Source organism: Maniola jurtina, chromosome 2 (assembly GCF_905333055.1).
Source record: "Maniola jurtina chromosome 2, ilManJurt1.1, whole genome shotgun sequence".
NCBI classification, from domain to species: Eukaryota; Metazoa; Arthropoda; class Insecta; order Lepidoptera; family Nymphalidae; genus Maniola; species Maniola jurtina.
The window spans coordinates 8,495,670-8,523,157 of NC_060030.1; the positions used below are offsets into that span (position 1 = coordinate 8,495,670).

The window sequence follows — 27,488 nt, forward strand, 5'->3', positions numbered from 1 at the left end:
CAATCTTTGTAAAGAAAAAAAAATTGTGAAAATCGGTTCCGATTTGATAAAGTTATGGAGTAAAATCGATAAAAAATTTGATCCCGTATCCCAAAGAATCCCAAATTTTTTTTCGGGTAAAAACTACCCGTATATTAACCCGGAGTATCTGCTACCACTGTAGCAAATTTAAATCCGTTCCGTAGTTTTCGCGTGATGAAGGGCACAGACAGACAGACAAAAATTCTAAAAAAAGTGTCGATAGTAATGTTTCCTCCGATTAAAATTTTCACAATACATTCAATGTGTAGAAATCGTCCAGTTACAGTTTTATTATAAGTAAGTATAGATATACTTGTTGACACGCCCGAATTCGCACGGCTGAGCTTATCCGTTCAGGAGTTCTGCACGCAATCCCTGAAACTATACATCCATATATCAAATCTTCACTAAACATGGAATTAACCTGATAGTATCAAGTACATTCTTTGTAAAAAGAAATAAATAATGGCACAATCTGTTAGAGTTCGGAGTAACATCGACAGAACCCATTGCACACTACTTAGTACCTACTATCTAAGTACTAATACAAGGTTATCTATATCTATTGCTCTATCACACTAATATTATAAAGGAGAAAGTTTGTATGTGTGTGTGTATGTTTGTTACTCCTTCACGCAAAAACTACTGGACGGATTGGGCTGAAATTTAGAATGGAGATAGATTATACCCTGGATTAGCACATAGGCTACTTTTTATCCCGGAAAATCAAAGAGTTCCCACGGGAATTTTCAAAAACCTACGTCCACGCGAACGAAGTCGCGGGTATCAGCTAGCAGTAACACAAAATTTAAAAAACCCCTGACACAAAAACCTTTATAGGAAAACTAGAAAAGAGCTGATAACTTTCAAACGGCTGAACCGATTTTCTTCGATTATAGCTAAAAACACTCGATCAAGCCACCTTTCAAACAAAAGAAAAACTAAATTAAAATCGGTTTATTCGTCTAGGAGCTACGATGCCACAGACAGATACACACGTCAAACTTATAACATCCCTCTTTTTGGGTCGGGGGTTAAAAATTGAAGTGTCTGACTGTAATTTCGAAATACAGACATTTTCGGTTTGTATGGAAGTCAGACACGGCGACTTCCGTTATAAATTACAGATTATAACCACAGTACATGATGTACAATGGTCGCCGTCGACGACAAAAGAGATGTAATCACTACTTACGTTCATATACCTATATTTAACTCTTTGCTACGTTCTAGTCGACGAGTTGCCGGGCGATTACTCGACCATGCGTAATGGCTCTTAGGGTACTTCTAACAAAACGTCTATGTTTGAGTTTAGTCACCATAGCCTAACATTTGACATATCGTTTATATACGGATCAAACCGAAAGTTCCCTCACTCTAGTTCACTCTGCCGATTACCATGTCGACCTATCGCGAGCTATATATTATTTCAACTGAAGGTAAAATTTTCCGCTGCAGCGAATGGTAGGTACGTAGTCAGGACGTTAGTTTTAGGCTTGTAGACTGAACCCATAAGTTTAGCTCGCAGAAGTCTTGGCTGAAAGCATAATACCTAGGTATTTTTCTAGACGGTAGATCTTCCCGATGGTTTTCCAATAATGTTGCTGTATTATATATTGAAAATGTGCCACAGTTGTTTTTAGAGTTACGTGCCTCAAAAAGTAAAACGGAACCCTTATATATATAGAATCACTTGTTGTCTGCGTCTGTCTGTCAAGAATACCTATAAATAAATAAAAATCTGTTTCAGAATGTATACGTAAAGCCCTTTCAAATAATACCCCACTTGGTATAGTTATCTTACTTTGAATATTTATTATTTTTATATGCATAAAAGTTTGATTTATCGTGAAGAAAAATGACCCGAATACGGAACGCTCGGTGCGCGAGTCTGACTCGCACTTGGTTGGTTTTTTATATTGTGTGGCACAGATATACTATTAACACCATTCCCGGAGGCTAATAATTTTTATCCCAGGGAAATAGATGTTTCCCAATAGATTAAAACGAAACCATCCTATCGATGCGGGTAAAGCTACTATGAAATAAAAACATGATATTCGATAGTTTTTTATTTGTTCACTGAGTCATGCTCAAGAATAATAAGAAAAATTGAAAGAAAAAAATCGTCTATTACTTAGGGTACCTACTTCATGCAATTTTTAGTAGGTATTGTTTTGATTACATAGGAAAGGTAACGCATAAATTGTTTTTAAGTTAATAGATAAAGAGCCTGTGAGAGCCTGACCTGCGTCATTTTATAAAAGCTAAAAATTACTCCGCACGTTGACCTCAGCAGAGGGAGGAATGATCAGCGACTATGAAGTTTGGATCATGGTGGATTTGGCAGAAAACAGATAACTAAGAAAATATTTCGTCAGTGTCTTAGCTTTTTTATATTTTTTTCGGGATAGTATTAGGAATCACGTCATGCATTGCCAGACACTTTGTATCGTGGCAATCCCCTGCCAGTGACCTATAAACTTTAATATGTCTTGGATGTCTGACCGCGATACTAAGTGTCTGGCAATATATGGCGTGTGTTATTTTCCGAGGAAAATATAAAAAATTTAGACTTTATATTTTGACGAAAGATTTTATACGTCTTTGTTACCTGTCATCTGCCAAAGCCACCATGATCCAAACTTCATAGTCGCTGATCGATCCTTCCTGTGTTGGGGACAATGCGCATTTTCTATGCGCATTGTCCCCTTTCAGCTTTTATAAAATAACGAAGGCTTGGCCCTCACGGGCTCTTAGTCCATAAGAGCTTCCCACGGTGCGTGATTTTGCGGATTATCGACCACACACACCCACAAGGCTCTTCTAACGCGTGTCAATCTGTGTGGGTTTTGAGACTGCGGGCTGGTCCGCGTCCGTCTGCTATATCACACACCGTGCGAAGCCGACATTAGGGAGTCTTTTGACTATATGTCTTTTAAGCTGTTTTTTTTTTGTTTTAATTTTTATTTCCTAACCTAATTTTTATTGCTAAACCTATGAAATATAACATGTGAGGATAAGATAGAACAATTATTCAAATCTCCTATTACAATCACGGGAAACTTCGATATCACAAATAAAAGCAATTAAGAACTAACTATACAATAAATCAAGCCTAACAATGTCTACTTGTAATAGATATTTGTAGTTCTCATCTCAAAAAAAATAGGATATTGAAGATTCCAGGATTTTTAAACATCACTCGTCATCAATGAGATCAGTTTTTCAAATCATTAGATACATTATATACTAAATGACGAGGAAACCTCACCAATGTGCTGATTCTACTTTCTTGTGAAATACACAAAGCATGTTATCAAAAATACATAATACATATTGTCGTTTACCACTAGGTGCAAACATAGCGATAAGACAACTTGTAAACAGAACTGTGGCAAAGATGGACTGTCATGTTTTATTAATTATTATTACATCAGAATCTATATAAATGAAACATGAGTATTGTCAGTGTCTGCTACATACACCACTAGAAATAAAAAACAAATAATAGCAACTTACGATAATCATAATTAACAAGTCTTATATATTATGAGGTTATATCACTTTTTAGTTTAAGCTACAGAGACTGATATAGGCGACATAAGTTACTTTAAGGTTACCATCAAGCCATTTTGGTTTCATTGTTTAGGCGCTGCGTGATGTGGTTAGCTAAGTTTTCTTCTCTTTCGCACATTCTAACATTTTCATTGTGGAAGAATCAGTACCTACACTTTTAACAAATGTGGCTCAGCCAATTCCTAAACAAAAAAATTACGTTCTTTTTATATGTATAATGTATATATTTTTATTGCAATATCAGTAGATACGGCTTTTTAGATAAACAACGACAAACTTAGCTTTTTTTTTTGCTGGTCCATTTCCGACTACGGTAACCGTAACATAACTTTCACCGCCGGATATGCAACTGGGCCTTAGTCGGTTGTGCACAAATCTGTAGTTTAAACTGACAGGTCTATAAGTGCTGCATGCATTTTCTTGTAAGACATCGTAAAAAGGTCCGCACTAGACCTGCCAATTAGGTTTAGAGATTTTGTTCAATCGAATCAGCGGCATTGCAACAATAGTAACTTATAAATACAACAAAACTTATAACTAACATTTAAGATGCAGAAGCGAGACGAGCTCTGCCTTCAGCGACTAACAGTTTGTTAATATAAACGTCTTCGTCCGTGGACGTGTCGATCAGATTGAGTGTGAGCAGGGGCTCACTGGGGTTGAGGGGGTCTTTGCCGACGTCCATACAGATGCCAACGAATTGCTGCTCCACACACAACTCTTGGAAACGAATGCAGTCTTCTACAGTCCAGTCTTGGTGAAGAGGCTTTACATCTGCAAAAGACATGTTCATTTTTAAAGTTCTCTATGAAACTGGTTAAAAGAACCCTCATTGACGACGGTATTACCGAAGTTTAACGTAACTGTTCTTCAATAGGTATAGTGTTCCCAACCCAATTATTTTTATTTTCAATTTATAATACATATTTGTGACAGCCAAAGTGACAATAATTGAGTAGCTGACAAACGAAACGATTTAATTACACCCCTGGTCACTTTTCTTTAATCCTGACGTTCTTCATCGACCCAAGCTAAGACACTAAAGAGAGCACGAGCAAGAATACTCGCATCGCTGTGTTAGAAAGCATCTAAATTAATGTGGCAAACAATCATTCGCTATGATTCATGGAAAGCGAATTTTCCCACTCAGAATATTTTATAAGTGCGGAAATTCACTTTCTGTAAAAACCACCTGTGAAATATCAGCGCTATTGACCTTGATCATTAGTCAAATTAATGTAACGAACGATTGTACCTCAGTGTTGAAAAAACACTTTTCGTAAAAAATCGCCGCTGAACACAAATAATAATTTCACCAAACAACAAAATAAAGTTGAAAACTAAAACCCGACTGCGATCGGCTTCATAAACGCCGACGAAACGCTTGGTATATTTTAATGTTGTAGTACATTTATATTCATGAACTCAGAATTTTCTCTTCTTTCATTTGACATCCCACTCGATACAATAGCAAAAAAAAATTTTGGAGACCCCTCAATTTTTTTGATGTAATATCCGTTAGTTTTTCCGTATAAAATGCAGCCAATGCCACCTGGACCTTTACAACGAATCGATTGACACCTCATTCATCAAAATGGGCCCAGTAGTTTAGTCGCTACGGTGGAACACACAGAATCTGGATACAAACATACATACAATATAAGACAGCTAAAATCATAACCCTTCCTTTGAATTTGCCGCAGTCGGGTAAAAATGATTTGGAAGTAGCAATAATGCAGGTGTGGCCGTTACCGTAAAGCTTGGCCTTGATGGCCTGCGGCGGCAGCGAGCGCGCGAGCGGCGCGGTGGCGGGCACGCGCCGCAGCGCCGCGGACGCGAACAGCGCCAGGTCGCCGTAGTCGCAGAAATATACTGATACCATTTCCGTGGACACCTCACCCGCAACCGTTACCCTTTAAATGAATACAATTCATATTAATTGATTTATATGTGTAATATGTATTTTAACGACTACCTTGGCTTGGCGCAGTGGTCTTAAATCGCTGCGCATAAAAAAAGTCAGATTTTGTTCAGTTTTAAAAGCCGCGTGTGGGTGCAGAAACACGTTTTTAGCGTGACGTGCCAGTTCAAGAGATAACATTTTTTTTAGCTTTGTGATTTTGAACCAAAAGTTAAGCATTTTTTTTCAAAGAAAATAAGTTCAATAAGTATCCTGAAAACTTGTGATTTGAAATAAGGACAATTTGAATTTTATATTTAAAAAGTTGCCTTATTTTTAAAACGAATTACTATTATAATTATCAATAGTAATATATATTTTTTTCAGAATTTTTCAAAATTATCTCAGAATAGGATGAAAAGCGTTGCTTTATCAATCATGAATCACTACTATTAAACGCTTAAACGACGAAGAAAAACATCGTGAGGAAGCGTGCTTGCCTGAGAATTCTCTATAATGTGTGTGAAGTCTCCCAAGTCGCACTTGGCCACGTAAAATATGGGCAAAAGGCTTCTCACTCCGAGACCCTTGTTCAGTAGTGAGCTGGCGATGGGTTGCTGATGATGATTACCTGTACCAAGAGTTGTCTTTGTCATAATAGGCTACGTAGAGTTCTCCACTGGCTGGTTTGATCGGTGCTTCCGATTCGGGTATCTTTGGACACTCCACTTGCAAAGTGGCCATCATCGTTTGAAGAACATTTCTTGTACAATTCGGTTGTACCTTGAACAAATAAAATATACACTATTACATTGTTTTCGTTGTCTCATGGTGCAGGTAACAGACGAGTTTTACATGACTAGAGACTGGGCAACGTTTAATCGCATTAGTAAATTACAAGGAACTAGTAAATTACAAAAGACTATCACATTGCAAACACACATAAAAGTAGTTTTCTCGTAAGTTTTTCAGTTTTTATTTTTACAGACTCTGCTGGTTTACAACTACAGACAATTATTATTATCTTCCCGAAGGCATAATATAAATTTTATCAGAAACTCGCCATGAAATGAACGTAAATTCATGATGGCACTGCGGCACTACCCCTTACCACAAATTTCGTGGAAAGTCTTTTTTCACCGCGGTCAAGAAATTCAAGCATGCACAAAGAGCCAAGGAGCCAAACTTCCGGTGCGCTAGGCCGCGTGCTCCACTAACGTACCAGGCGATTTTACTCACCGTATTGTCTGGACTGTAAACTCAAACTAATATCATAAATGAAAAAGTGTTTGCAAAATTTTCAAAACCAAATTTCTTCAAAATCGGTTTAACAGATGTTAAGCCGATTACAGCAGATAGATTGCATCCCAGTGAGGGACAAAGGACACTTTTTATCCCGGAAAACAAACAGTTCCCGTAGGATTTTAAAAAAGGTGGATTTACCACCTGGACGAAGACGCGGGCATCATCTGGTACAGGCAGAGGTAGCTTGCATCCCAGGGGTGGGCATAGGCTACTTTAAATCCCGGAATACAAACAGCACACACAACATTTCAACCGAGAAATGTTTTAGTCGCAACTTCGTTTGCATAGTTTTCAAATTTTGTTGGAGGAATGAGTCCTATTTGAAGTCGTATATTGACTTATTATGTGGAGCGGGTCAGGCACAACTCACGACGAAGTTCCAGGGGTTGGCCGCCATCGCGACGTAGACGTCGTAGCACTGGGCGGGCGCGGGCAGCACGGGCGGCGGCAGCGCGCTGCGCCGCTCGGGCGCCGCGCCGCGCTCGTCCGCGCTCGCCGACATCGTGCGGAAGAGGCGCTCCTTCTTCTTGTGCAGCGCCTCCAGGTGATAGCTCATGTCGTTTTCTTTCTCTTCTTCTGGTTTAGCGCTGTTGTGTTAAGTAAGTATTTGAGTACCTTTAGCATTGGAACCCTTCGTATTAGTATCCTTCGTAAAAAAATACAATCTTATTAAATCAGAAAAATTATCATCATCATTTAGGCATACATAATTAATAAGTATGCGTTTATGGAAAATCAGATTTATTAGTGTTTTTTTCGATGAGGCCCGCGCAAGTCGTTCCTACGACCTAAGAATCGTTTCTGTTTTCGCGCTCGCTCTTGTACTCCAAAGTAAAATTAAAATTTTGCATTCGTTCTCGAATCTAGTAAACATTTACTATTTTTCAAATCAGATCGTACTGCGTGCACAATGCTATATTCTGTATGAGTATGTAAAATTAAAAAAATCGGATTCTATTTACTCACGCTCGTTCTGTATTTTGTTTTTCTATTCATGTTCGAATCGATAAGCATTTATTATTTACAAAACTTATAAAAAATCGAGATCGCTTCGCTCACGAAGTGTAGGATTATTCCGAATCTGGGATTTGATTTTTGATTGTTGTGTTCGCTTCCATTCAGATTCCTTTAAAATTGAACAAAAGTTTACGCCCTCTCGCTTTAAAATCACATATAAATGTCAATAAAATCACATATAAATGTCAGTAATATCAGCGTGTCGCCCTCATAGACTACAGAAAATTTTGCCTTCGGTGTTATAGGAGTCACTCTATTGGGCGAGCGACGCAACTTAAATGAATCTATACTAATAAATAAAATTGAAGTGTTTGTCTGTAATTTCGAAATAACTACTTCATATTGAGCTCATGTGGTCATTTGAACTTTACCATAACTGAATCACACGTTTTTAAAATTTTTGTCTGTTTATTTGAACGGGCTAATCTTCGGAACGGCTGAACCTATTTTGACGGGACTTTCACGGAGTAGCATAGGCAAATATTTAACTGACATTCAAAAATGGAGGAGTAGTGTTTCTCTACCTATGTACACCGATATCTCCAAGATTTGTAAACTGATTTGCGTATATTTTTTTTTCAGTCGATAGAAAAGCTTTACTACTCAGTACCATAAAAAGTTTGGATTCCAACTCTTCCGCCCTGATGCTGCAGGGGACCTGACCACCAAAACTGATGGAATTTAGAAACTGTCGGTTGTAAATTGATATTGGAGGTAACTGTGAAGTAAAGACTTTATCGTTGAACCCGAGGACACAACTCCTCATCCCTGATGCTATAAGGAATTGCATTTCTAAAACATGGTGATCGTAAATGTTTTTACGAAATTTGGCGCAAAGATACCTACCCGGGTACGGACTACTACGGATCACTACTTTTTATTTTAAAAACCCGAAGCGCGAGGCGAGGGCGAAGCCGCGGGCGTCATCTAGTATAGTATAATTATTATTATTCTTTACCTATATTTTTCATGGCTTATGTTATTGTAACTGGATAGGCCCTTTGCTCTGCCGACACTGGTTATACTAATTACTAATTATAGTAGTAGGTAATAGGTATAGTCAAAGAAATTATAGATTTGTTAAAATATACAGTCGATTTCAATAATAACGACTTCGGTTGTATCGAATTTGTAGTTATAGGGACGTAACAACGAAATAATCTTCAATTTAAAGCATACTTTTAGGAAAATAATTTGGCTGAAGCGTTACATCAGAAAAACTGATTTCGGATGTAGCAACTAGTTTTAATAAATCATTAATCATGATTTGGTTATTAAATGCTTGCGATGTTACGAATTTATATAATTAGTTAATAGGCTGGCACGAATCGCGCGTTTCTACCAGCTGCAGCTGTGCCGTGAAAGCCGTGTAATCGACGCGGTCTGGTTACAACGCATTCATTGCATTACAATGACGTCTTGGCGTTAATAAAATACTATTTAAAAGTATAAACTTAGATTTTTTTAAATATTAGTTAGCTCAATCTATACTAATAAATCCACACTAATATCATAAATGCGAAAGTGTGTCTATCTGTCTGCTAGCTTTTCACGGCCCATCCGTTTAACCGATTTATACGAAATTTGGTACAGAGCTAGTTTGCATCCCGGGGACCAACATAGGTTACTTTTTATCCTGGGAAACTAAATAGCTCTCACAGGATTTTTTAAAATCCACGCGGACAAAGTAGCGGGCATAGTTTCAAAACACGGAACGTGAAAAACGGGCTTAAAACTATGAATAAAACTTCTAACTAATTATCTTCGTCTAATATGATGTCTAGATGATGACGAATGGAAACTTCTAACAGTGCAGTCTAACTTACGAGTGTATATAATCATACTCCATGAGGATGGAGTTGTTGACGGAGGCCAGGATGTTCAGCGTGGGAAGGCGCACGAACAGCTCCACGTGCGGCGCGGCGCCGGGCAGGGTGCGGCACAGCACGCACTCGCCCAGCAGCAGCTCGCGCAGGCGCGCCACCATGGCGCCCGCCACGCGCTCCGCCGCGCCCAGCCGCACGGCCTGCGCCTGATCGGACACCACACAACTTATATATTAGTTGACCGCAAATTCGAAGCGATTTAAATCTAAGCGGCGAGGGCGAGACGTGGCTGTACGTTTTTTCTTCCCTATCAATTATTATTATTGTGTTAGTTATAGTTAGTATTCGTGTGCGTAGTATTTAGTTAGTATTCGTGTGCGCGCGGAAATAAAAAATAAAATAAAACCTGCGGCGGATAGGCATCCAGTGCGGGCGAGAAGGAGCTCAGCGGCACGAGCGACGAGAGCGGCGCGCGCAGCACGAGCCCGCTGTCGACGAGCTGCGTGCGCACCGTGCCTTCGCCGTCCAGCCCGCTGATGATCAAGCAGCGCACCCTGCCGGCAAACATAACACTCAAATCTTCTACTTTCTTCTAAAAATATTATTTTATAAAATTTTAATTTCTTTATCTGTTACAAATTAATCTTTCTTGAATGCTGGCGCCGCTAAAACTTAGAATAAAAGGCAGATCCCGACACCGAGATCGACATCGACCCGGTCGAAGAATTACTTGTTAAATAAAATGAATGAAATGAAGTAGGAACCGACCAGTCTCCGTCGAGCGTGCGCACGATGTAGAGCGCCTTGGTGTGCGCGGGCGGCGCGTGCGGCGCGGCGGGCAGCGGGCGGCGGTAGGGGCCGCTCGTGAGCAGCGCCAGCGCCGCGCGCACCGTGTCCGCGCCGCCCACGCGCGACACCCACACGCGCCCCTCGTCCGTCACGCAGCCCACCTCCACCTCGCACGGCTTCTGCAAGGCGCGACGCGAGCGCGGTCAGACGGTCATTGGGCCACAGAATATGCGATCGATGAAGACTCGTGCGACTCACCTCCGTGAGCTCGAAGACGCCGGACTTGCAAAACTTCTCCACGAGCTCCTGGTTGAGGTTGATGTCGCGTTTCGTGGACGTGTCGTAGAGCACGACGGCCACGGCGGGGTCGAAGGGGTCGTGGCGCGGGCCCGGCACGGCCACCAGCGTTTCGTTGGTCAGGCGCGACCGCGTTTGCGCCACGCCCGCCTCGCTGGCCGCCAGCTCCTCCGCTCCCTCCAGCCGGCTCAGGATCGCCTATACCACTCATGACTGTACACCGGAACCGGCCCACGGGTACTTTCCGATAAGTTACCACCCGTTGTTGGCAAACTGCCACTTTTTCGGGTATTCTTCTACTCGAATGCGAACAAGCATGATTTCACATCCCCGCTTACCTACTCCGCTCACAAATCATGTATTTATTTTGGTAACCAACATATTATTGAAGTTGTAAATAAAATTATCAGGAGACGTAAAATCACGACTGTTGGCATACGATTAAGGTAATATTCTGATCAAGAAAGTTAAATTTAGGCGCGGTAGGAAAGTACGGTGGGGAAATGTCTTAAACGCTGAAACATGTACCTAAGGGTAATGCTAATGGCGTTAAAGGACAAAACAGAAGGGACGCAATCAAATTTTTCCTCCGGTTGCTTGAAGGGAAACAAACAACTGGGTTTTTTCTCAACACTCTCCAAGAGAAAGTTTAAAAGCAAAATATGTAAATCATAACATACCTATGAAATTGATTAAAACACTGGTTTAACTTCGATAGCTATATTTTGCACTTTGTTACACTGATTCAATTTAAACAGTGCAGAATTATCCTTATCTACTCTCAATATATTAGTCCTGATAATAATGAAATAAAAATGTGTCACTTATTGGCTAAATTTATGTACCTCTTTAATATTATTAGGTTATTTTAAAAAAAAAAACCATTAAAGTAAGTAGGTACAGTTCGACCCGCTTTACGGCTCTGAGTTCTAGCCATGGCGGGAAATCCGCGCGACGTGACTTGATCAAACATTAATATTTATCCAGAAAAGCTTGTCTTTATAAGGAATGTACTGGCTAATATGATTTTTATCCAGGTTTTTACATCTATCTTTGAGGAAGTATTCAAGGCATAAAAAGCATATGTTTGAGAAAACTTGATTTATGCAGTTTTTGATATGACCGATTCACATTAAATTCAGACTTGTGTTTTAATAACCCCTATTATGCAACTGTTTCTTAAACTACTGTAATAGTTTCTTCTTCTTCACATGATTGGTGGCTTATTGTAGTGCCAACCCAGCACAATGCACTTCGCCAATGTCGAGTAGTTGAGGGAGGCACTTCATATTGGAATTTTTAATCAAAATATGGCGGATGACAAGCCGAAAAGGGGAAAGTTAAGGGAGTGGTGAGCAACTAGAGACAAAAAATGTAGATCTACTCTCCACGATTAATTAACAATGTTGCTAGTATAAATTTTAAAAAATTATTTCAAACAATGTAGATCTACTCTCCACGATAAATGAACAATTTTGCTAGTATACATTTTTAAAAATTATTTCAAACAGTAATTAGTAAAGACTTGTAGCCTGTTGATTTAGGAAAGTAAGCAGACCCTGGGCAAAAGTTCTGGGAACATTCCAGGATCACGAAGTTATGTAATGTTATAGTAAAGTACCTGTGCGGGCAATTTTCTAAACTGTGGTTCTAGAATCTTGATTTTCTTTATATGAACCATTACTTCGTCACCGAAATCCCCCAGGAACACGGTCGCTGTTTCGTCTTCGATTTCTAAGACTTTCGCGCGTACCCAATCGCCACTGTCCATGTTTACCGCGTACCTACACAGTCCAAAATATAAAAGAAAAAACGACTTAATGACATATCAACAGATAGCTCAAATAGCCGGCGGCAGAAACAATATTTAGAATTCAGGTTTTGTGTGCATACCCCAAGGTACGTCTATCTCTTTTAGTTCAAAAGTTATTGCCTTTTAAAACTATGAACTTACAACGGGGCCTTGTCGGCTTTGTCATAACTTTTAAAGTAACTGGCAATTATTAGTGATCGTGCCCCTGAAGGCAATAGCTTCAACCAGTCCTTACTTTACATCGGTCAACTAATTTAGGTTCTAAATAACGTGAATAGATTAATTAACCTGTGATTGTGGTTACTGTTTAGTGATCTTAGGGGGTTTTACTTGTTATTACAAGCAAGAGGATTCTGCAATATACAGCGGGTCAGATATTTCAAGCGGGTCTACTCACCAAGCATTTTGGATGAGCATAGCCTTATCAACTGTTGTCCCAGAATGTGCATAATATGCTTTCATGTCGGCACAAAGGGTATAGCCCTCGTCCTACAAAGAAAAAATGAAAAGTTACTAACAATTATTATTGCAGCTAAGCCATTTTTAGAAACACCTTGGTTACTTACACTGTATTGTGGTCCAATAATAATAAGCCATACTTCCAGTGTAGAATTCGCTAAAGTTACACAAACATTCCAACTATTATCCTGTGGAAATTTTAGTGGCGGCAAATCGCTGTCTATTGCGTCGTTCATAGGCAAAGGCGATTTTATTTCCTAAAAAAAATATTATTATTTAATTTAAGTCTAATATTCTAATTTTATGTTTTTATTTTCGTATTAAATACCCTTAAGAGCTCAACATGTCTGAATATTATAAAATTGATATATAAATAGGGGCATAAGCAAATATGCTCATATTGCAGATATTGCGGTTACCATAAATATTCTTAGTTTATCATCATTTATATTTAGCAGAGTTTCTTGCTGGATCTTCTCGGTAGGAAAGGCATTCCAAACCAGTGGTAGATGTTTTTGATAATTCAAAAGTAAACCTACTTGTAAAAGTTTATTTCCATAAAAATCTTTCTCCTTCTATTTTTATAAATGTAGGTACATAATGTTATAGTAATTATTATAACTTCTCTTGTAGTGTAATATTTTCGAATTAATTTGTATTAAATGTATGTGTTATGTATTAAACATGTGATTGATTGATTCCAAATATTATAAAAGTAAACATACCTCATTGTTGGGTAAAAGCACTAAAAGACCATTTACGACTCGATCCTTTATTATATGTGGACAATTTTCTAATAATTGCAGCCAGTTATTCGGTAAATTTTCACCGTGCTTCTCTCTAAAAGGAAATAAACAATGTTTTAAGGTTCTAATGTTTATTCGCCATTTTTCGGGCCGGTAATGATATTCAATCCGTGTAAAACGACAGCATTTATAGCGGTGATGTTTCGTAAACAATAAGTAATAATTATATTTTCGATATACTAATTACGAAGAAATAGGAAATAGTACAGTGTGATACGAGGGCGGTAGGTAAGTTATTATAAATGTGCTGACGTTTGTAAGCCCGAGCCGCAGGCGAAAGTTTACCATCGTTACGAATTTTTAACAATAGGTAACACAAACACAATGTACACACACCACAACTGTCTCCAACGAAAAGTTCACACACATTAAAACACACAATAGCCGGGTATAAAAAGGTAGGTACAGAAAAGAACAGAAAATAGGTAAATTACATAAAAAATAAAACAAAAACAAAAACGAAACAAAACTGACTAATGAAGCTAGTCAGTTTTGGATATTATAATGTCCCTAACTGCAGATTTATATTTATGAAGAGAGAGATGAAAAATATGAAAATAGCTGATTGAATTGGTTGCAACTTCTTCTAATAAATGTGTTAGTAGCATGTTTTGTCTTGCTTGGTGCTATGTAAAACAATTTCGGATGCCTAGAGTTAATCTGTGGGCACCTTAAGGAAATTTTAGAAATCTATACTAATAAATAAAATTGGAGTGTCTGTCTGTAATTTCGAAATAACTACCTCATATTAAGCTCATATGGTTGTTTGAACGATACCATAACTGAATCACACGTTTTTAAAATTTTTGTCTGTCTGTCTGTCTGTCTGTCTGTCTGTCTGTCTGTCTGTTTGAAAAGGCTAATTTTGGAACGGCTGAACCGATTTTGACGGGACTTTCACAGGCAAGTAGAGGATTGACCAGGGCGTAAAATAGGCTACTTTTTTAACCGACTTTCAAAAAGGGAGTTGTGTTTTTCTACCTATGTACACCGAAATCTCCGAGATTTCTGAACCGATTTGCGTCATTTCTTTTTTAATCGATAGAGGAACTTTGCGACATTGTTTCATAAAAAATTTGGAGTCCAACTCCTCAATCCTGATGCTGCAGGGGATCTGACCAATCCACGCGGGCGAAGCTGCGGGCATCAGCTAGTTAGATAATATGGAGAGTTAACACCATTGTTCAGGAGCTTAAATAAAAGGGGTTTGATCTCTTTGAATTTGTAATAACCTAAACGCTTGTGTATCATACGACGTTTTTCAATACAGTTGTGAGTAGAGATGGGTAATCAACCGGGTTAAAACCCACGACTGGGTTAAAATCCAAGTATCATCCATTTAATTTGGATTATCACTTGTTCGGTTGGGTGAAAAAACTTAATTTTTAACACGTTTTTATAAACTCGCTTTCTTATCGAGATTGATTTGTTTGCTTGTTGTAATCGATTTTAAACAAACTTCCTGATGAGCTAAAGGCATAGGTTTGGAACTGGATGACAATGCAATATTAACGTGGCCCTTCTTACGCACTTCTCCATACAAACGTTTACGCCTATTATTTTTTTAGTTGTTATTCCAGATCTATAACTAAGCCACAATATCGATTTATCCATTATATAAATTATATTATTTTGAAAGTTATGACCCTTGAAAAATCTCTATTTTAGGGTAAATGAGCCGACTTCGTGCGTAAATAAACTGTATAAGAAACTAGAAAATTGAAAAATTATCAAAGTCATGTCACAGTTTACTTTATAATTTCAAATGTCTTTAGTTTGTGTAACAACATGTTTTCTTTTGCGAAAAATAGGCGTAATTCCAAACGGCGATTTAATTTCTTAGTCTATTTTTATTATAATTGACTAAAAAATGTTGTATCTCAAGCAAATTCATCATTCACGCTCTTAACTCACTTTCTTGTCTCTTTGTTAGTTTGATTGTGTTTTCATCTGTTCAGTACTTTTGCAATTAATTTAAACTAAGTAACTTCCCGAGTCAAAAACATGTTAAAAATACCTATTTAGTTTTCTATTTCACCACCTATGTTACAGGGTAAAATAGGTGAAAATGCGAAAAAACCGTTCAAATCACCCGGTTAACCCAAATGGGAAGAAAAAGCACAGATAACTATTATACCAGTCTAGAGACTAAAAAGAAATAAGTAACTATTTCTAAGACTCGTCTCACACGGGAAGACGGCAACGCAACTTAAGTTGCATGGAAACCTGAGTTGCCAGCCGCAACGCAACAATTTCTCCCACATGGTGTGGCCAGGTTTTTCACTAACGTTTTGATTTCATGCATAATCCACAAGCCTACTGTCGTAAAAGAAAAGATCCTTTTTATCTGGTATGTTTTAGTGGACAAGCAAATTTTTATCTACTAGGTTTTCACCTACTATAATAAAAATTGTATGCTTGTTACCACATGACATTAGTATGGCGGCAACTCAGTCTCCACGAAAAGTTGTGATATACATAATGTATGATATTATCTTCTGCTTGTTATTATAATCTGGCACTCCTTGGATCTTCTTTTCTGCACTTCTTACGAGCTCATTCTAGAATCCAAGGTGGACCTTGGTCCAACTGCATCAATCAAAGAGCTACCCAGGGTGATGAGGACGACAACTTTATGTATTTCCTACCTGTAGAGATGAGGCACCATGCTGGCCCAGACACCAGCCTCGTGGGCGGCCACCAGCTCGCTGAGGCCGGCCAAGGCGCGCTCCTCGCCCGACGTGGTGAGGCCGGGCGCCTCCGAGCTCTCGATGACGGCCAACATCTTCACGGCCGCGACCTCGCGCGACAGTTCCTCGGTTGGCGCCGAGTCGGGATACGACGATGCCGTGTAAGTGTTGCCCACCTAACCAATAATTATTATATTTTCAACCACTATTCATGCATGGATGTATCATTGTATAAAGTCTAAACTCCTATCTGGTTAAAAATATTTTTAATTTTAAAAAAACCCTACAGAAGAAGTAAAATGGTAAGAATCACTATTGTTAACGAACTTTTTTTGTCGAGGTTTATTGTTAACAAGTGTAAATTAAAAATTTTCAACACCCCCGACAAATCATTTTCAAATAAATAATTATGTATATCTAGGCAACGTCCATCTTAACAGCTTGACATTTGTCAATTGACACTTGAATATTATGAACCTAAGTGTTATCTAACCTTCTTTTCAACAAGAAAACTAGAAAAGAGCTGATAACTTTTAAACGGCTGAACCAATTTTTTTGGATTATAGCTAAGAACACTCTCGATCAAGCCACTTTTCAAACAAAAAAAAGCAAATTAAAATCGGTTCATTCGTTTAGGCGCTACGATGCCACAGACAGATACACAGATACACAGATACACACGTCAAACTTATAACACCCCTCTTTTTGGGTCGGGGGTTAATAACAGAAAAACTATGGATAGAGCATTGGTTTCATATTTTCTTTATAATATACATAAACTTCTATTGACCATAATTATTTCAGATTTTTCGACTGGTAATCTTCCGAGATAAGAGGGGGAGGACATTTTCGACAAGAAGTAGTTTTGATTGAAATTCCAGTCAACTCTTAGCTTGAAAAAATTATTTATCATATTCATAATGCATACAAATGGCCGAATGCAACCCGAATGTGGTGTTTTTAACCCCCGACCCAAAAAGAGGGGTGTTATAAGTTTGACGTGTGTATCTGTGTATCTGTGTATCTGTGTGTCTGTGTATCTGTGTATCTGTGTATCTGTGTATCTGTGTATCTGTGTATCTGTCTGTGGCCTCGTAGCGCCTAAACGAATGAACCGATTTTAATTTAGTTTTTTTTGTTTGAAAGGTGGCTTGATCGAGAGTGTTCTTAGCTATAATCCAAAAAAATTGGTTCAGCCGTTTGGAAGTTATCAGCTCTTTTCTGGTTTTCTTATTACTTTTATCCCAGGACCACCAGAGGTTACGTATTTTCTGACACAGGAAATATGTACGATTGAGTAGTGTTAGTAAGTACTAAGAAAGCATGCCTAGCCTACATGCTAGCTTGCTTAGACGGCCAATTTTCAGGTATCTGATAATCAAGGTACATAAAAACATTACTTACCTCACGTAAATTCGCCAAATTGATTTTTACGTATATTTTAGGCAATATCCTTAAAAATATGTCACCAATACTCCCAGACACTTACCGCGTCGGCCGTATTGCTTTGCAGACGCTTTAAAGCTCCCAAAATAAGTAATTACTTAACTGCACGTAAATTCTGATGCTCCATTTTTATATATGTCCACCAGACAACTATTTTAAAACCTTTTACAAGAAGACAGACCGATCCAGAGGGCCAATCATCCCCTAAATTCAGTTTTAATGCCTCTGTGGGTTTGAGCGCGAGGGCATCATTATCTACGCGCATGAGACTGAGTAAGACATGTATTAGGATATATTGACTTCTCTCTCACTCTCGTATAGTTTACTTATGTCAATTAATTATTAATATTAAAAAAAATCTGCTAAAAATTAAAAAAAATGGAGAATTTACGTGAGGTAAGTAATGTTTTTATGTACCTTGATTACCTGATACCTGAAAATTGGCCGTCTAAGCAAGCTAGCAGGTCTGTAGGCATGCGTTCTTAGTACATAGTAACACTACTCAATCGTCCACATTTCGTTTGTCAGAAAATACATGACGGCTGGTGGCCCTGGGATCTTTCACTATTGTAACAGAGGTTCATAATATTATGTCAATTGGCAAATGTCAAGTTGTCAAGATGGACGTTGCCTAGATACATAATTATTTATTTGAAAATAATGTTTTGGAAAACTCCGATACTTTGGATCGTAGGCGCGGAGTTTCTAATTTATAAAATATTATAATCAAAGTTAAACGAGAAAACATCAATTCAATTATAATATCCAACAGTCAACCAAAGGCCACGAACAATCAACCCAAACCCAAACCATAGTCAAACTATTTTTAGGGTTCAGTAGGTATCTGTAGAAAAAAAAGATGTTGTAGGTAGCCTCGACTGTTGTAGTCGCGTAGGTGTGCATGGCACCAATAAATATCGTAGGAGGCGATGACCCTCCGCGCGGCTGAGGTTCCCGCATCGTAGTCGCTTTGTCGCGCAGGTTTGGATGATGCATTAGGCGCACCTTCTTTTTATTTTATCTGCTTGAACTCAGCTTATTTACTTTGACAAAATACGTTTAAAATTCATCATCATCAGGATCAACCCATCGCCGGCTCACTACTGAGCACAAGTCTCCTCTCAGAATGAGAAGCTACCACACTGGCCAAGCACGTATTGGCACACCTCACGCACCTTTGAGGGAGCATTATGGCCAACTCTCAAGCATGCAGGTTTCCTGACGGTGTTTTCCTTCACCACTTCGTTGTCTGTCTGTGTGTCATCTTTCAAGAGAATCAAAACTTATAAATTGGGTACTTCCCGTTTACGTAGAATCATGAAAGGCAGGTAGCAATATCTTATAGCCCAAGCACTCTACTCCTGTGGCCCAAGTAAAGAGAAAAATCCGACAACTGAATTGTCATTACATAAAAAAAAAACTTGTACGGAACTCTTCATGTGTGAGGCAGACTCGTACTTGACCGGTTTTTGAAAGTTATGTCAAATAAAAATTTGACATGTATTAACAAACAAAATGAAATACAAGCCACTTTATTCCTTATTTCATCGGGTGAAAGTCGATTTCAATTTAATCGTAGGTATATCTTGAAAAGCGAACTATTATACGACTACGTAAAATGGGTACATTTTTAAAGCAACGACATGTTAGAAACAGATATTTCGTTTTGGTCGTGTTAAACTATGTGAGTCATTCAGATAATTCTTGATTTAGTGATGTTCGGTCAAAAATATTTCATGGAACGTATAATTAACATAACATTGATGTTACTTTTGAAGAGATATTAGCTGCCTTATTGGATTTATATTATTATAGAAATTGGGTTTTAGAATGGCACAAATAAACGGTAATTTATGAATAAAGTTTAAAAAGCGTGAAATAAAAATTAAATTAAAAATTTAAAAAACCCCCGACACATAAACCTCTAAAAAGTAAAAAAATAATAGGTAAATATGTATGGGCCCTTTAAGAATAGTATAAATAGTAAAGTTTTATCCAAGCGCTCGTTGCGTCGGGGGACCGCTAAAGACTATTCTTTCTACAACAGATAACTTTCATAGTTTATCATAGGTAGCGGTCCCCTGGCGCAACGAGCGCTTGGATAAAACTTTACTATTTATACTATTCTTAAAGGGCCCATACATATTTACCTATTATTTTTTTACTTTTTAGAGGTTTATGTGTCGGGGGTTTTTTAAATTTTTAATTTAATTTTTATTGTTTAACTTTAGTGTAAAATTTATGCATATTGCGCAAAAATGACTTCTAACGCGCCATTTTTATCTATAAGTGTCCATGTCAAAAGTACGATTTTAATCCTTATTTTAAAGGTGAACCGGGTGAACCCGTACTATTGACATGACAGTTGACCCATAGAGTTACAAGTGTAAATTAAAATTTTATAACACCCCCGACAAGTGAAGGTTACAGCAACTAGAAAAGAGCTGATAACTTTCAAACGGCTGAACCGATTTTCTTGGATTATAGCTAAGAACACCCTCGATCAAGCCACCTTTCAAACAAGTTAGTTTTCATTAAATGAGCTGCCGTTAAATTCGTCTTAGTTGTCAGGGTGATACTGGGTGAGTGACATCACACAAAAACCATATAGCGGATATGAGCCACAGAAAACACATGAACTATTTATTATTGGCACAGCTTAAATGGGTTGATAGATTCTGATAAATGAAGGATCATTATATTTACTAAGTAGTTTGAAAAATAATGACCAGCGTGTGGTAGAAGTTTGCAATTGATTTTTTAACTTCAATATTATTTTATTTTGTTTAACTTATTATGGCAGAGTTCACAAAATCAAAATCTGATCACGAAGTAAATAACTACAATAGATTAGTTAAGCATTTGTGTAAGTATAAGGTAATTATTAGCAAAGTGGTAATGTAAAATACCTTGACGCTGCAAAGGTGGCCGACTGGTCCACGAACAGGTTGGTCATGCACTTTATACACTGGTTCTGGCAGTCCTAATTTACGACAAGTCCATTCTAGTTTTGCAACAGAAGACGTTGAATCTGGTGGCGGCTCTAGAGCATTGCCCGGAACAGTATTCTTCACCAACACATCACTTTGCTAAAATAAGAAACATTTTTAGCAAGAAACTTTTCTTAATAGCATATAAAATTAATAAGTATGCATTTTACACAAACCGAATAGTCAGTGTGAGCGGGAAGCTGCAAGGGTATTAAATCAACTGTGTTCAGTCTATCGCGCAAAATGGAAAGTCTTTGAGACGCTGAAGTTCTGCCATTTCTTTTCCCTTCAGTCTCTTTCTCACTTTTTATGGAATGTTTTGACTGCAAAGATGACATAAATGGAAAATTAACAAAATGAAAACATTTTTATTATTTTCAATATACATATACATAATAATATAATATGATCAGATACATACTTCGCTTAGAAGGCTACTTGTCTCTCGTAGAACTTGAGAAGTGTTATGACCTTTAGATCCATTTAGAACACTCTTATCTCTTACTTCAACTGATCCTTTATAATTGTTCAAAGCACTTTTACCTTGCACATCAACTGTTTTGATACTTTGAGATGAGCTCACCGAACCATTGGACCTATTGTGTTGTGTGTGCTTATTATACTGAAACCAATAATATTTGATTAAATGTTTCCGTGCATATATCAACCGAAAACGGATCATCACCGCTTCGCCTTGTCCCCTCGCCAACGCCAGAACGGAGGCACGAACTGGAGAGGCTCAGCATCTCCGGCACGTAGATCCGGCCTCGGCTCGGCGACCGCTGATTAACAGCTAATGCTGGTCGTAAACGAGCCGTCGACCACAACCAGGGTGGCCGTTCGCGCACCCTCGCGTCTTTTGCAGCAGCGACGGTAGCCAACAACAGCCACCAGTGCTTGGAAGCCGCTACATTTTGTCTACGTCGTCTGCGTATTAACAGTAGCGTGGACAAACTTTCCGTCTCGGAGTTCATAGTGAAACCACACAGCAGAGAGCGGCTTACAAAATGTGGCGGCTCAATTGTTTAAAATTTACTTCTGGATAAAGTGGCTTAATAATGGTGAAAGAATTAATAAAATTGGTTCAGTAGTTTCAGAGTTTATTAATTACAAAAAAACTCTTAATATTATCAGTATACTTATACTTATTAGTATACATTAATTCTCAATTGAATCTTACCTTATAATTAAAGCTGTTGTTATTAAATGGAGTGTTGGATTTAACCCTGTAATATTGGTTGGAGTATTGATTATTATAGTTGGATGAATAGTTTGTTGTTGGTGCTGGTTTCCGCCAAGATCCTTGTTTTTTCGGGAATCGATTCTAATAAAAAAATATGGGAAATAATTAGTAAATAGTATAATATTAGGTAGACTTACTAGTGGAGTCAATGAAGCCGTAAAACAGCGAATCTTCGGAAATATTCAGAAACAGATTTTTTTAAAATTTTCGTTTTTAGGGTTCCGTACCTCAAAAAGAAAAACGGAATCCTTATATGATCACTTTGTTGTCTGTCTGTCTGTCCGTCCGTCTGTCGTATCTGTCAAGAAAACCTATATGGTATTTCCCGTTGACCCAGAATCATGAAATTTGGCAAGTAGGTAGATCTTATAGCACAAGTACAGGAATAAATCCGAAAACCGTGAATTTGTGGTTACATCATTAAAAAAAATTTAAAATGTGTTTTTCAAAGTAAGGTAACTATACCAAGTGGGGTTTCATATGAAAGGGCTTTACCTGTACATTCTAAAACAGATTTTTATTTATTTTTATGCATAACAGTTTTTGATTTATCGAGCAAAACGTTAAAAAAAATCCGTACCGAGTACGAGTATCAGAAACCTTTTGAAGCAGAGAATTAATTTTTAATATTTTTTAAACCATATTATTTCAGAGCCCTAACTGGAGAACCTATAAGGATTATTTTTATTTTAGAACTCATATAGCATACATATTATTAAAAAAAATTAAAAATTAAATTTCCGCTTCAAAAGGTATCTGATTTTAAATGATATAAAAAAAAACTAAAATTTAAAAAGAACATTAAAATCGGAGCTGTTTCTGTAGACTTCCGATGAAAAGAATTCATTGACTCCACTATAGGAGAGCCTCATAGTCACACTAGTGACTCAGCTCTGTAAATGATAATTTTAAAAAATAGGTTTTTTTGGCAATATTTACATTTTTGTTGAAATACCAATAAACAAAATAATAGATATAACGGCTAACACATGCAATGAAAGTAAACTTACAGCATAATTTAACTTCAATGAGTGCTTCTTAGCTGGTTTCTGCCGTGCAACCATTGATGCTATATGTTGGGTTTCCTGGCTTGCTATAGCATCAACAACCCACTCCCCATTTATTTCAGTTATTTTAAAGCCCGGGACATCTTGAAATAATTTCTCAAGGGAAGAATAACCTAACTTCTTGTATGGGATCCATTCTCCTTGCAGTTCACGATAGTCACCTATAAAATTAAATTAATTTTAACTACACGGTGATGCAGGTCAAAATTGTATTAGGTCCTTACATATAAAATTAGAGTTTTATATACTAAAGTAAACTGATATTTTTTTAATTAAATTATATATTATTAAACAATGGAAGTATGAACTATACAATATGCACTTTTGCCAGTAAGCATATTGGAGAAAGATCCAGGGTGTATGGTAAGAGATACTCCAAGAGAAGATATTCCAATCGCAGCTCCTTTAATTTAGCAACCATCTGTCGTTAAATATAACGTCTAGTGTTGTCCTGAAGCAGCAGTGGGCTAGAGCAATTAACCCGTCTCAGTTGTTTAATAGCAAGCTTTTCTATCATGGTTTGCAATTAGAATAGAAAGGAATAGGATATAATATGTTCATTGAACTGATACTGGTTTGAAATGCTGTTCCTACCTAAAATTGTTAACAATACAAGCGGTCTTAGAGTACCAGTAGCTTTTTTGGAGTAAACTTTCGCGGCTTGTGGACTAAACTTTGGCGTAAAAGCGGGCCAAATCCTTTCCCAAGACAGGATTTGGCCCGCTTTCCTGGGATCAACCACTGTGATAGTGTTTCCCCATTATCAGTTCAATTCTTATCACAAGTAACAATACAATACAAAATTTCCTCATTATTAAGATGGTTAAGTAATGTAATGCAGCACTCAATGCGTGTTTCTTGGTGTGCTTCACTCAATTCATACGGTACCATTCCTCGAGCTTTTTCAGTTTTACAATTTGTTTTATGTGAATTAATCTATCTCATAAAATAGCCTGCTGCTAACTATGATGCGGTTTGCGACAGCTACCTTCCACAATCACTTAATTCGTCATTGTCTACTAGCGTCTCCAGCCGTCCACAGAGTTTATTCATTAGGTCAAAATTTCCAGAGTGAAAACGTTGGAACTAAAAAACGCACGGTGCCTTCTTTTACAGTAATTTACGCACATAAGTACATCATTAATGCTTCGAGTTATTTCTGCAGCGTTGATGCCGCGGTGAAACATGATGTAGGTATTCCTAAATATAAAAATGTGATATTTTAAGTTTTCTATTTTGTGAACAGAACATTGTTAAAGAAAAAATAAATGGAGCTAATACAAAAGAATCACTAAATTCAAAACACAAATACACAAGCCTAAATTTGAAACAACTATGGAATTCCTAACCAAGCGCCAGATATGTAAGATCAAAGCCGCCAGTGGCAAAGTGATAAAATGCCAATTTTATAATAATATGTAAGGACCTAAATATTATAATGTCAATAAAATTACTATCTGTATTATACTTACGGTTGCATTGTTTAATTGTCAGTGCGCCTTTCACTGAAATAAGTGTGGCTTTCAATGCCTGAATTACTTGCTCTTTTTCTGCCATTTTCTTTAAAAAAAATTCAATTTCTGAAAGGACAACAATATTATATTTTTTTAAAATGAACTAATATAATTAATAAATATAACTATTTTTAACATTGTAATGACCACAGATAGACCTAGTAAACGACATACACCTAATACTTCCATAGGCTTTACATGTAATATAATAATATAGCCTTTATTTACTGAAATTCCATTCAATGATTACCTTTTTTATTATAAACAATGACATTTGCTAAACTTCGCTGTGTCCTATCTATGGCATTACAGATAAGTAGCTACAAAGCTTTTAAACACCAATATAATAAGCGAAATTATTTTGTGACAAATAAATTCAATAGTTAGGCTAAGGTTAGGTTAAAGAAACCATGGAATAATAGAGGCAGCAAATGGAAACATTAGGTTGGGTTCATGAATATTAACTTCGTGACTAATTTGTCCTATGGCGACTTTTATATTATTTTGGCAACTATATGCTGGCATATGGCAGTGTATTGCAAGTAGTGTTATTTATCAAGATTTATTAAATAGTCATACATTCTAAAGAATTTATGGTGTGTGTGAGTGCGGAAAAGATGGGACAGTGGCAGAGGATTGGGGATGGGGCGAGATGGAGCGTAGCAAAACGAAGGTCGGGTAGGAGAGCTGAATGAAGGGGCGGCGCGAGTCTTCTGGTGTGGCTAATTTAAAACTTGATCTTTAATTATTTGGATCATCCCTCCTCCTCTCCTGAAACTGGCACTGGCAGACTCGTACAGAAAACAAGTCAAAATGTTACATTGCAAAATTGAATAACTGTGGAATACACAATGAAGTTCTAAAGAAGTATCAGCTGGGGGGGCAGTCAGAAATGGATTCAAAAATTGTAAATTATGTCCACTAAACAAAGACAATGATACAAATCCAGATAGGGCTTACAGTTAACTTAGATAGAAATGACCAGTCGCAATATCCATACATAGCCTATTTTAGAAGAAATTAAGTATGCTTAAGGCATCTTAAAAATTGCAATTATTACAAATCAAAGGTGACTTAAACTTTGCAGCTTCCAAACTCAATTTCAATTTTCTGAATTCATGACATACCAATGAAATAACCAACTAAGTCAGATCTTCTTTATTATGCTGATAAATAATCTTTCTTCTCTCTCTATCAAAATCTGGAAAAATTTGATCCTAGGAGAGAGGACAGGCCCAATATTTCTGTCCCTATGCGACAGACGAAACATGCTCTACAAGCAAAATGAGAAATTGCTGCGCTGATAACTATTTTTAGGTTTCAGTCCCTAGGTTTCAGTCAGTGCCCTACTAAGAGTAGGAATATATATTATATTTTTATCTTAAACCATAAAGAAAAGGGGGGGCCGTCAAAGTTATCAGTTTTGGCCCATTTTTCTGTAAGGGGCTATCTCAAAAACTAAATTAGTTAGTTAGGAATATAAAACTTCGGTATATTATGTACCATATACTTATTGTATTTAAACAACAAATACTGAAAACAACGATTTATAAAATAGTTTGTAAGCTGTGACCAAACTAAATGAACATTTTATGGGTTTTACTTTCAGGGTTTACTGTGATGTTCTAGCTGGGAAAAGAAAAATTTCATACACCCAAAATATGTACAGAACCTTAAAAGGGCGAGGCCCGATTTTTTTGTTTTCATCAAAGTGGTCGAGAACATATTGTGGCCGGCGAACCGGCTGATTTACCCTAATATAATCGACAGCAGACTGCTAGGTACCTCAAGGAGGCTTGTCTATTCTAAGCACTATACTTACAAGTTAATTCTGTTTGTCTGCATAGAAAATTTTAAGCAAAGTAACATGCATAACGTAAGCACGAGCAAGAGAAATCGGGTAGAATCTTTCGCCATTATCTACGTGTGTACATTAAAGTAAAGTAATTATATTTATCACTAATACCATATAATAATTATTTCGTTAGACAAGTCAATATAGTAAAGTTAAACTTACATAGCGTAAATATGCGGAAAGAATATGTACTCGCAGGTTTGTATTTTAAATAAATATTATTAATTAAAAATTCGTTTGATTCGCTTTTTTACGTAGTTACTTCGTGTCACTTTTTTTCTAGTCAGTGGTCAAGAATCAAGATGGTGTTCAGTGTACATAATGTACTCTGTGGCAAAGAGTATATAACTCTGTGGTTCTGTGTTCATTGCATGTTCAATGGTTCAGCTCATCACGGCTCACAGCTCTTGTACTATGAGTGTTACCCGCTTTAATTGGAAGATAGTGAAAATATCCAATAATAATAATTTTCAAAGCCGAGCGACGCTAGAAGCAACTGGCAAGTCGGAAGGAGAAACCGGACTTCTATTTCGTCTCTGACGTGAAGTATGCAGACCGCGCCTTTAGGCAACCGGATCGGCAATAAAACCTAAGGCTCCCAAATCCCAATATACAATACGTCAGGTTTTTACATCCGGTCCGGTCCGGTCCGGCTACCTGAAGGCATTAGAGCCATAGATTTGTTTGAACGTACAATACACGTCTGAGCCGTAAGCTGCTGTCAGGCGTTTCAGGTGCATACTTCACGTTAGAGACGAAATAGACGTTCAGCTTTTCTCTCCGGCTTGGAAGTTGCTTCTAGCGTTGGCTCTGAACGGACGTATCATTGTGATTCTTATAGGGTTTAAATAATGGACATGACATTGAACAG

The 27,488-nt window shown here is 37.5% G+C and overlaps 1 protein-coding gene across 3 annotated transcripts; it reads right to left on the bottom strand.

Moving 5' to 3' along the window:
• Positions 1-2,967: 2,967 nt before the first annotated feature.
• On the bottom strand, positions 2,968-26,944 carry LOC123872537 (tudor domain-containing protein 7). Of its 3 annotated transcripts, none has more exons than XM_045916860.1 (20): positions 26,780-26,944; positions 24,721-24,828; positions 23,192-23,409; positions 22,119-22,262; positions 21,360-21,560; positions 21,115-21,261; positions 20,858-21,037; positions 16,461-16,678; positions 13,732-13,846; positions 13,114-13,263; positions 12,945-13,036; positions 12,356-12,518; positions 10,696-10,932; positions 10,417-10,616; positions 10,055-10,202; positions 9,649-9,854; positions 7,176-7,392; positions 6,132-6,283; positions 5,353-5,513; positions 2,968-4,374 (listed from the first exon to the last, which is right to left on the bottom strand). In XM_045916860.1, the coding sequence occupies exons 2-20, from the start codon at positions 24,803-24,805 to the stop codon at positions 4,145-4,147; spliced, it is 3,264 nt and encodes a 1,087-aa protein (XP_045772816.1). In that variant the 5' UTR covers positions 24,806-24,828; positions 26,780-26,944; the 3' UTR covers positions 2,968-4,144. The 3 variants fall into 3 exon arrangements, with proteins under 3 accessions (XP_045772816.1, XP_045772834.1, XP_045772825.1); XM_045916878.1 differs by lacking the exon at positions 26,780-26,944 and adding an exon at positions 26,585-26,655; XM_045916869.1 differs by lacking the exon at positions 26,780-26,944 and adding an exon at positions 25,890-26,024.
• Between the last annotated feature and the right edge of the window lie 544 nt (positions 26,945-27,488).